Genomic DNA, 12,204 nt, shown 5'->3' on the forward strand with positions numbered 1-12,204 from the left:
TGCACATGTTCACACCATGTCAGCGCCGCTTCTATTCCTTTGTCTCTAAACCACCTCAGCGTAAGTGTCCCTGTGATGTACTCATTTCTAGCTTATCCTCGTCTCTCCTAATAAAGACCCTGCCAGCTCCATCACATGAAATACAATACAATATACAAAAAGCAATTAGATATACAACCAAAACACACAGTGGAAATACAAACATTAAATCATACTAAGTTTAAAGTGATCACAAATCTGCTTTGAGACATTGTTGAGAAATGCCTTCAAAGTCTGTTTATAATTCCACAATTTGCTTCATTTTTGTGACACCACACTTGATTTCTTTAAATTCCTAAAGCTCAAAAGAATTAAACAAAATTTAAAAGTCCTTAAGATGCTCATGAACAAAATTTATTAATAGGAGCTACAAACTCATATATTTTTCCTTGATTTTTGATGACACGTCAAATTCCTCCATTTACAGAGTTCCTGTGTAAACATTCAATTTACCGGACTTTGGACAAAGGATTTTCCAGGACTTTTTACAGTTTACACACAGGCGTCTGATCATGAGTCACTCTTCTTCATCTAGCCTCCTGAGAACCACCTTATTCATTTATGTCCTCTGTAATGGACACTTGTTTTTGGTCTATATCTTTTTACTACTTTGAGCTACCCTAAGAAGTCCCGATGGACATCCTGGGCTTTCCATTGATCTCTCATGTGTTTGGGTGGCCTCTTTTAGCTTCAAAGAGGAAGGGAATAACAAAAAAATTCAATGGGAAGATTCTCTTTTCCTCAGTTTTCAGGAGGCTAGAATGTGGCAAATAAGAATGCTAAATGTAATGTGTACTCATTATTATCTACTCTCCGTTGTATCTAATGTCATTCTTATGGACTAGATTTCTTAAGGAGACTCCTGGGCAAAACATTTCCCACCCAGTAATCCGTGGTCCCAAGAAAATATCTCCCACACCATTACACCATGAGCAACCTGAAATGCTGATACAAAGCAGGATGGAGCCATGCTTTCCAATTTAAACCAAATTCAGACCTACTATCCAAATGTTGCATCAGAAATAGAGACTCATCAGACCTTCTGTTGTCCAATTTCCTGCTCATATAATATAGTATAATATTATATATAATAATCATATATAATATAGGAGTGATACCTGATGTGGTCTTTTGCTGCTGCTGCTTCAAGGTTTAACATGTTTTGGGCTCAGAGATGCTTTTCTGCATACCTTTGTTGCAACAAGTACATATTTGAGTTACTTTTGTTTTCATCAGCTTAAAACAGCCTGACTAGTCTCCTCTGACCTCTGACATCAGCAAGGCGTTTTCACCCAGAGAACCACCGCTCACTGGACATTTTCTCTTTCTCCAAATCCTAGAGATGGAAAATCCCAGCAGATTAATAATTTCTGAAATGCTCAAACCAACAACCAAGCCACATTCAAAGTCAATCAAATCCCCCATTCCTAATTCACAGAGTTCAGGTAAAGGCTGTTACCTGTAAATACACAGATCTTTATGTGTTTTACAAGTGTAACTGAGTGCAAGTATATATTGCACACAAAGATGTGCATGCTGAATAATGTCATTAACTAAATGAAGTCTCATTTTATGCTGCTTTGGATTCTGCTGTGGGCTTTTCCCAGACCAGCGGGGGATTTAAATCAGATTTATTTAGGAGTGAATGAGATTTAACTCCAAATAGGATCTCCAGGTCAAACCATTTGTAAATTTATAGTGATCGTGATTTTATCTCAGAGGTATTTAGATCTCTGAGAGTCGACGCCACCTCGTGGATGAGCTTTTTTTTTTACTTGTTTGTTTTCTTTTCAATATTTAGCCACTAGATGGGGACGTAGGGCTCCAAATGGCACAGTTGTTTACAGGTTATTTGTGACACCGAGTCTGTTTAACTACACTGTTCAGAATCAAAGAGTCCTAGACTGCTGGTGTCTCTGGTTTATTTTCAATGTACTCTAAACTGTTAGGCCACAGGGCTTTGATGGTCAAATTGAGGTTTGTACTGTAAACCTAGAAACTTCCATACTCTCTATATTTGTTTATTACAAAGAAACTGTTTATTTTAGGTAGTACTTAGTTGAATTTGCAGGAAAGTACAGGGCACATAAGATGTGAGATGAGGAAATATTGCTTATTTTTACTTAAATTTACCATGAAATAACCCAGTACTTAAAATTACTTAACCATTTAATTATGTTATTATTTATTTATTTTTATGTTATTTTTTTGTTGTTTCCTGTACAAAAGTTGTTACACAAAATTGCATGTAATTACAGGCTACTTGTGCGTTAGTCACGGGTTTCACAGGTGACTCCATAATATGGCTCCCATTCCAGAAAGTACAGAGTGCTTACAGCGCACTTGTTTCATTGTTTCTTGCAAAAACCTGACTTGTTGCCTACAAAATGCATGTAAGTACAGGGTACTTGCACCTTACTTGCAAGTCATGTTATAAAGTGTTACTATTTTCTATTATAATGAATGCATTATAAGAAACTATTTGTCTGTATTATCCATTACCTGCTTATTAGGTACGCATAGCTAAGACATGGTTGCCTTCATGGAGGTTATGAAAAAAGTTTAAAGCCTATAAAGCGATGGTTTTGTTTTGGGGGTTTTCTGTTGTTGGTGCACAAAAACATTTTATTAAGAATTTCTGGATCACTTTCATTCACAAACATTCAAATATATATACAAAGCCCCACCCACTTTGTTGGGCCAACTTTTGTTTTTTTCTATTCGACTATTTTAGAGAAATACAATGCTTAACATTTTTTTACTACCTGCCATAAAATATAAACAAACAAAAATTATTTTAGATCTCTGTTTTGTTTTAAATTCAAACTAACTTTGTTATTTGCTTAAAAAATAACAAACTGAATTTATGATTTTATACGCAAATTTGAGCCAGCAGACTGGACTTCTCTGAGAAGTAAGAAATTAGTCAAGCACAACATTTTACCACTAAAACTAAACGATTTAAGAAACCAACAACACAGCCCTGTACTTGATGGCACCAATACATCACTGTTCCTCTGCTTATGGGACTGGGTGAAGATGAAAGGTGAGCAAAGCACATTCTATGAGGATTCAGTCTGTGGGACACAGGAGAGACTCCCAAATAATGACATTCTGGGACAGATAAAATGGAAAGGGCCCTGCCCTCTTTCTATTTCCCCAGATGCAAACTGTTATGCCACTGTGACAGGCCTAGTGCCCCCTCCAAAGAGGTCAAGGAGATTAGCCCCTGCTGATATAAATGATGTGAGGCAGATGTGAGGTGACACATATAAAAGCTGTTTTATATGTGTCAATATCTGCAATGAATCTGTATTGATTAACGAACACTGAACAACTGCCATACACCTGATATACAATGCCCCGCATTGATGATGCCCTGTATTCCTTGTCAGGCAGCCAATGGTTCTCAGTATTAGATCTGCGTATGGGATACGATCAGATAAAAAAGGCTGCGAAGACAAGGAAAAGATGGCATTTATTTGTCCCCTTGGTATCAAAGTCAAAGTCAGCTTTATTGTCAAAGACCAGTCATACACAGTGTTGGTCAAGTTACTTGAAAAAAGTAATCAGTAACTAATTACTGATTACTTCCACAAAAAAGTAATCCTGTTACTTTACTGATTACTTATTTTCAAAAGTAATTAATTACTTAGTTACTTAGTTACTTTTTAAAAACGCGATTTACAACCTGAAGAGGTGATAAAGCGATAGATCTTTCAGCCCAATTCTATTTTTTCTGCATAATCCATCATACAAAATGTAATCAAATGGAAAAGTCTCTTTTAAAACTTGTTTTATTAGTTTTAACCTTTTAACTTTATGCATCAAGCAAACATTTAATTATATGCAACATTCTCTGACTTGAAGAAATTAGTTTAACATTTAAACCTATTTTCTGCACATTCCAGCACAGAAAATAAAATATTTTTTGTGTTTACACTCAGTCTTTCAAATAGATGCAAGTAAAACACAGCAGAAAATAAATAAAGTCAAAGACTAGCGGTCCTTTTGCTCTATTTTCACTTGTAAAGCAGGACTGACGTAGGCGGAGGTTTACCCTGGTGCAGGTGTGCCGTGGTCAGTGGAAGAATCCGCGAGTTTCTCTGTGAGTTTCCCATTACGTCGTAGCTACTCGGTGCTTGCTTGGAAGTTTAGGGGTTTTTTCGCTGTAAAAAGAAGTTTTCTTCCCACGCACAACGGACACTAATGTTTTTGTCACTTTTTATGGAATCAAACTCAAAGTAAGGTCAGTACTTCCACGCTTTAAACGCTGCACACTCTCTCCCACAATCAATATGTTATCCATTGTTGCTCTGCACACAGCTGTTGTCACTAACGGCGCACTCGCTTACGTCACTGTCATGAGACATTCTCGCAAAAAAATCATGGTTTTAGTAACTCAGTAATGCAGCGTTCCTACGGGAAAGTAACGGTAATCTAATTACCGTTTTTGCAATAGTAATCCCTTACTTTACTAGTTACTTGAAAAAAGTAATCAGATTACAGTAACGCGTTACAAGTAACGCGTTAATGCCCTTCTCTGGTCATACACATTTGAAATTGCAATGCTCGCATAGCCCTCAGTGTACACTAAAAATCTAAAGATGAAAAAGGAAAAATAAAGTAAAATAACATCAAATAAGTCTTATGTACAACACAATACAATACTATACAATTATTTAAACAGCAGTGTCCAACACAATCATAGTGATTGTGGGCCAGTTCGTGTGCGAGTGGGAGTGGGGCAGTCAGTGAAAGGGCAATGGTGGTGGGTCAGAGTTTGTATGTTTGGGGTTTTGGGGGGGGGGGGTTCAGAAGGAAAAGATGAATGCTGGTCTGGAGTTCATGTGTGTGAGAGCAGGGAGTGAATTCAGCATCCTGACAGCCTGATGGACGAAGCTGTGTTCCAGTCTGCTGGGTCTGGCCCGGAGGCTCTTCAGTCTCCCTCCTGATGGCAGCAAACTGAAGAAGTTGTTGGATGGATGAGTGGAGTCACCTGTAATGCAGGTGACTCAACTGTGCCTCTGTAGAAGGTGTGGAGAGCAGGGAAATTATTTTACTGCTATTGGTAAATAATCATCATCATTACCATTGCATTAATAATATAATTTACAGTATTGATATTGTATTCAGAGGTTTAAACAGTGTGTGTGTCTTTCAGAAACACTAAGTTGCAGGCAGGAGTTGACAGGAAGTTGCAGAGAGTTTGCAGAAGTGAAAGCAGAGTTTAAGTTATTCTGAGGAGCAGGTTAGACGAGGCTATTTGAATTACTAGGTTATTCAAAATGTCTGTTATACTTTTATATTCTTTTATTAAGCTTTTAGTAGAGGTTCTTGATTAAAACATTTATTCAACATAGTACATATAGTTTCAGTTAGGTTATTGTACCTAAGGATGAGCCTCGGTTCTGGTAAACTGTCACATGGTGGAGAAGATGGTGACAAATCAGAAAGAGTGGTATAAGGAAATGCAGTCTTCTACAGCAGGAATGTCTAACTCATTTCACATCGTGAGACACTTTGATCTTAAATAAGCAGAACTAGTGAAACTCCCCTTTCAAACACAATAATAACATGGACTGAACCACCACTCACAACCACTAGCACTTTATATAGCCTCTGTAGAAACTATCTACACCCTCACTTATCTTAACTGCACTACTGTATAGCTCTGTGTAAATAATCATTCTGTACATTCGATAATCTTTAATCCTACAACTGTTTACAACTTGCATAGTTCCCATTTCTGTATAGCTGTATATCCCAGATTCTGTAAAGTTATTTATTTCATTTCATATTCTGTATAGTTTTTCATATTTATATCCTGTTCATATCCTGTACATAGCTTGTACTCACTACAGCCTGTACATACTTATAGTTATAGAATATTCACAACATACTTCATACCGTGTACATTATAACATACCATAATAGACCCATTTCTGTAATATACTCACATATCTATATTATTGCTAATATATATTGTAATATATCTATATCACTAAAGCACTTCTGGATGGATGCAAACTGCATTTCGTTGCCCTGTACCTGTGCATGTGCAATGACAATAAAGTTGAATTCTATTCTATTCTATTCTATTCTATTCTATTCTTTCTGTCACTTTAAAGGAGATCAGTAGGAAGCTTCGTGAAACCTGTAAAAACAGTTAAAAGTCCTCAAGACCATAATACATATTACACCATAATTTGTCTGATTTTTAAGAATTTATTTGCAGTGTGATTTTCTAGGTTTTTTCCCCCCTCATTTTGTCTCTCATAGTTGAGGTACACCTATGATGAAAATTACAGGCGTCTCTCATCGTTTTAAGTGGGAGAACTTGCACAACTGCTGGCTGACTTAAATACTTTTTTGCCCCACCGTGTTAATGAGTATCTCTACATGTCGGTTTATATGTATATATGTTTTTTTATTTATTCTGTTTGGTTTGTTAATATGAGTGGTGGATCAGTTAAAGTGGTGGTTTAATTGTAGCCCAGGATAACTGTTGGGTGGTGATGACTTGTAGAGGTGTTTAGGATAAAGGATAAACAAAGTTATGCTGACAAGTGGTGTTTTCTGTGGTCATCTTCTGTCTTTTGTCAAAATAAAATAAAAGTGTCAATCATTGAAAAAGTGGATTTCAAATTAGTCTATATGCGCAGTTTCTGCTGTTTATTCTACTGTTGGCTCTGCATCACATCATACAGAACAGCAATCTCAAATATGGTCCTCTCAAGGATGCAGAAACCCCAACCATTTGTTGTTCAAACTTTCTGTTCGTGAGGGGCAGCCAATCAGAAGAAACTTAATTTAAAGGAACAAAAATGATGTATCAGCATGGTTCCTTTGTTACCAGTGTTGTTTAAGTTTGGCCTTAAAAGGGGGAGGGGCTAAAACAGAAAGGCTGAACGGAGGAGCTGGGAAAAGATACATGAACTGATGTCTTTGTCTTTATGTTGTTCTGGTTCATCAGCACTAATGTTGGTCCAGGGGCCTGTTCTTCGTACCTCGCTAAGTAAGTTAGCTGGATTAGATTGTTGACGATTTCGCGTGATCCTGGATCGTTCGGTTCCCCGAAGCTCATCCGGGACTTGCTGTCATAGCAACAGAGCCGTAAGCGTAAACCTGCTCGGGAGCAGGTTTACTTTATGTAAACAGGATTAGATCGCGGCCACGCAGGTATGTCCGCTTCATTTATACGAAAGCAACAGCGATATTTTACCACTGTTTCACCATAAATAAATAACATCAATGTAACTAAAGATAATGCAGCACTTGATCCTTTTATTGATGTCACACAGATACATACAGGTCATTTCCTAAAAAAGGGAAATGTACTATTAACATTCTATTACATGTATGTGATTATTACAGATGTAATTCATATTTCAGAGTAGCAATTGTAAATTACTTCGTGTAATCAAGATGAGAGACCACGGCTATAAAAGCGAAGGTGGATTTGGGAAGCCTGTCGCAGCCATGTCCTGTCCGTATACGCGACCAACCCATTGCGGAAGGTGCAAGATTGATAAGGAGAGTCCTCAGAATTCAGCGTATATTGCGGGATAGACAGGATCCTTTAGCTCAGCGCGACAGTGTGCTCATAGAGAGATATCGATATTCCCGTGAGGGTATTATTTACTTAACCAACTTGTTGACGAGGGGGTGCAGGACCACCACCTGTCTTTTTTTCCTCTGCCCTTTTCTTGGTTGCTGTTATGAACAAACTAACAGAGTATTACAGGCCAGTATTACCTTGCCAAGAGACGCAAAGCAATCTAAGAGATAAATATTACCATTCTGTAGAATACTCCTGTATTCCACTTTTACTTGTTCCCATGTTCTAGTGGGTCCTGTTGTGGCTCTAATGTGAAAGGGGATATAATATAACATATTATAATATAATATAATGCCATATGATATTGGACAATATAGTGTCATATGATAGATCTACCCTACCGCCTACTGGTGTTGGCCAGAGGGGCCGATGGCGCGATATGGCAGCCTGGCTACAACCGTAGCTGCCTCCACCAGTGTGTGAATGTGGGAGTGAATGAATAGTGGTATCGTAAAGCGCTTTGGGTGCCTTGGAAAGCGCTATATAAATCCAATCCATTATTATTATTATTATTAAATTACCTACGAGTTTGATTTGTCAGCAACTTTCTGCCAGCCCTCTCTCCTTGCTTTTGCAGCCTTTGCAGTGTTCTCTTGCGTTTTAATTAAACTCTGAAACTCCTGAAATCCCTCACTCATGAGTTCTTGCTCTGCTGCCGGAAAATACCGAGCACGCCCCTTCGACATTTTCGCCGACCAATCAGCGGGTTGACGATCAATGTTTCTACTATCGATGCGTAGCCCCTTTTACGACACCCAGTGATGTCACATTCCTGCGTCCAGCTGTACTAATCGTCAACAGCAGGTGTGTTCGGGGAACCGGATTAGCGAGCTCACGGTTAGCGCGATGGTTTGGTCTTGGATGTGTCATTTGATCTTGGATGTAGTAAGCGACGTACGAAGAACGGGCCCCAGAGGTTCAACATTGCAGGTAACCAGTCACATTGCTGTGATGTCATAGTTTTGCGATGTGATGTTAAAACACCATCACACCAAACCCTAACCACAGTCGTGTAACCCTAACCCCAACCACGATCACATCCCAACCCCCAACTCTAATCCTGACCCTATTTTGGATTTTTTCCCGAGTGGACATCAGCATTTTTTTTCCGCATCACAAAACTATTACATCATAACAATGTGATTAGTTACTTGCAATGTTGAATCTGGACCAACATTAATTATAACGATTCAGTATCATCGCCAATATCAGCAAACAACCATCAATCCCCTGTATAAGATAAACAAGGGTAATTTTGACTCATGGAGTTGGAAATAAGCATAATACTACTTTATCATTAATACAAATACAGTTTTTAAGGCTACAGTTAAATGAGAAATGAAGTGTATACAGAGTGTTTGTAAACAAACTGTGATTAATGTTTTGTCCCATTAGGTCTCAGAAGTAATCAGCACATGTACAAACTTCTTAAAGGCCGCTGGTAAACCAGCAGATGATGAGATCCACGACTTACGATTAAACTTGCACTTTTTTCCACACAAATTTATTAAGAGAAACAAAGCATTTCAGCGTGTTGCTCACATGACAGAAGGCACAACAGTTAATGCACATTTCACTGCATTGGTTACAGCTGTTAGCACACGAAGAGGATGAAACCTCTCCACTAGAGTGGCAGTGGGCAAAAAGCCAGCAAAAACACACGACATGACAGATTTATGGCAAATCACATACACATGATGTATGTGATTTGTTTGCTTTCTGTGACTGCAAACAAACTCATTCTTACTTTGCGCATGTACTGGACTCACATCGCAAATTATAGGCAAAGCATAGTTTAGAAAAAAAATAAATATCCCTCTGTTATGGCTAAAAATACAATTTGAAAATATCTTCCCTTGAAGCAGAGTAAAAGTCTGTGGGTTACAGATAAAATCAGTGTAAAGAAGCTTAAAACACACACTTCACATACAAAATAATCAATGTTTACTTTGCTCTTGGACACTGAACATTACATTATCATAATTTGTTTGACTAATATCCATTTTCACTCTATATAAAAACTAGCTGTGTAGTTAAAGGCACAGAAAACCTTATTTAAACCATTTTAACACTTTTTCTCAGCCCAGAGACACAAACATAGTTTCTCGTGGTACAGTATAACCTCTCTGAGATAAATCTAATCACACTAGTCACGATGTGTTCTCTGCTGCAGGGTGTTGTAAGTTGCCAAGGGGGTCACAGAAATTGAAAAATGACAGTTTAACAGCAGCCTGTCCTTTCAGAATAAGACCAGATATGGACTTTATTCACAGAGCAGAATTCTTTCTATAAACGGATTTTTCTGTTTCACTTATCACTGATATATTTATCAGTCTACTTCTTCTGTGGTGCACAACCTTAAGCTAGCGGTGGTTATGATTATTAGAGACACTGCTAGCTGGCAACTTTCAAACAGCAAAAGAAATGACAGAGAAGCTGCACCAACATGGCTGCCAGAGACAGTTACAGTAGGTCACCTGAGCTTAACTTGCGTGGGTAATCCTGTGTAGCACCATAGAGTAGGAGTTAACATACATAAACGAATTATTCTTTAGAAAATTCATATTTACAAAGGCACATCATAGTGTGTGCGTGTTTGTGTGTGGACAAAAACGGTGTCCGTGTCTATCTCCTGGAGTGGCCGGCGCTGTTCTCGATGCACAGCACGACGTTGGAGCTGGAGCAGCTGCTGGAGCTCTGCTGCAGCAAACTGCCACTCTGCAGCGGCGACGCCATGCCGGTCAGCGCGTGTTCGCCCACGCGCCACGTCTCGCAGAAGCTGTCGACGTGCCGCTCGCCTCTGCTAGTCGACCCGTGCCAGACCATCTTCTCTGGCCTGTGAAGAAACAGAAAAGCGTCATTCCGTAGCAAGCCTTAAAGACGTAATGCTAATGTAATGTTACGATTCATGCTGATTTGAGCCTCACCATGTGTTGTCGTGAAGAACGTCCTTGCCATCAAACGAGTAGATTGACACGTTTTCCTTCATTCTGCCGCCGCTGAAGATGTCGTCCCAGCTGTCAAACAGAACCTCGTCCTGGTGAACGCGAGGCACATGAATGAGTCAAATTACACTTTGTTGGGAATGTCAAAGCTTTAAAATGAGTCAACACTTAAGCGAGTATTTGAGGCTGGCTTTAATAGTGACTCAGTTCCACAGACTGTATGAAAAGGATGGAAATAATCATAGTGCCACACATCTCTGTGCGCACCGAGAAGCTGAACCAAGGATTTGCATTCATCACTCCATCAGAACCTTTGCCATTGACTCAAGTTTTTTTTTCTTCAGCATATTGTTTTTGGACTTTTTCTGGCTTTATTAGACAGACTCAGTGAAGACTAACAGGAAAGCGAAGGTAAAGAGAGACATGGGGCAAAGGGCTGGACTTGAACCCAGGCCGGCCACTCTTACCCATGTGGCATATGGTCGCCTGCTCATCCAACTTAGCTAAACTGGCACCTGCTCAGACCAGTTTTTGTTTGATATTCATACCTACCATTCTCAGTTGTTTTAAGGACACACTACACAATATCCTAAAATATGCCAAGTTTTCAGCTAATAGCTCTTTGTAAATCACTTTGTCGCAAAAATAATATTTTATGTCTGTCAAACTGTGTTATCTTTGGCATTTTTCATTGATTCAACCAAAGAAATGGGAACAAATGATGTGGTCTGTGACAGGCTGCTAGTAACAAAGTGTCTAACAATACAATGTATAACTCATTCCTTGTGTTAGCTACCTCTTTTATCACTGAATGATGCACAGGTAAGTGTTAAATGGTTTATATTCCTTTAAAAATGTTCAGGTACAAAGACTAGACTGACAAATGAGTGAAAAAAGAAATCCGGGAGAACTATTGCTGAAGAATGCTTTACAAATTAGAGTGTCCTGTGATGGCACGCATTTTAAAAACAGATATGCCCTCCCTCAATTTAAGTCTTTACAAAATCCAAACAGCACAGTAATGCAAATAATTAGCCCGGTGTACAGTTGATGTGAAGGGTCAAATTAGTGATTCATAAACTTTATGTGTTTATACTGGGCTGTAAATATGTTTACTTCTGCTGTAGGTTTTTGTCCTTTTGAATGTGGAACTTTAGGGTGACTGACTTACTTCTTTGACCAGTCTCAAGTGGCCATTAGAGGAACTGCAGGTTTTTGCCTCAATTTTGCCCTCTTATAATCATAGCCTAACAGAGAGATTACAGCTGAAGCAAGCTTCGATCTGAAAGTTAGCATAGCGGTATCTTTGACTGACTGATGGGCAGCTGTAGTTGCTAGCTTGCTCCTGAGTCAGTGGTGTCTTCTAGAGCATTTTTAATCGATAAAGATCTTGGCTTCTTGTGCTCCAGTTTTACTGAATGAATTTCTATATTTTATTCGTCTATTATTTAACACTAATCTGTACCCTTCCATCTAAATATAGTCCCTCGTGGCTCTAAAGGCCAACATGGCTACAACTGTAAGGATTAAGTCACAGCAGGAAGAGAACAGGTGATGTCACTGAGATTATGTCCATCTATTTTATACAGTCTGTGAGAG

At 38.7% G+C, this 12,204-nt stretch overlaps 1 protein-coding gene across 3 annotated transcripts in view; it reads right to left on the minus strand.

Moving 5' to 3' along the window:
* Positions 1 to 9,151: 9,151 nt before the first annotated feature.
* LOC146608247 (uncharacterized) overlaps positions 9,152 to 12,204 on the minus strand; it is a 33,412-nt gene continuing 30,359 nt past the window's right edge. For all 3 annotated transcript variants that reach the window (XM_085347331.1, XM_085347330.1, XM_085347332.1), the window contains 2 exons: positions 10,588 to 10,697; positions 9,152 to 10,496 (listed from right to left, as the gene is read on the minus strand). In XM_085347331.1, the coding sequence (XP_085203457.1) occupies positions 10,286 to 10,496; positions 10,588 to 10,697 (321 nt within the window). In that variant the 3' untranslated portion in view covers positions 9,152 to 10,285. The remainder of the gene's footprint in view (positions 10,497 to 10,587; positions 10,698 to 12,204) is intronic.

Source organism: Diplotaxodon limnothrissa, linkage group LG23 (genome assembly GCF_057381915.1).
Source record: "Diplotaxodon limnothrissa isolate DT_005_m linkage group LG23, D_limnothrissa_male_GT1.1, whole genome shotgun sequence".
NCBI lineage: Eukaryota > Metazoa > Chordata > Actinopteri > Cichliformes > Cichlidae > Diplotaxodon > Diplotaxodon limnothrissa.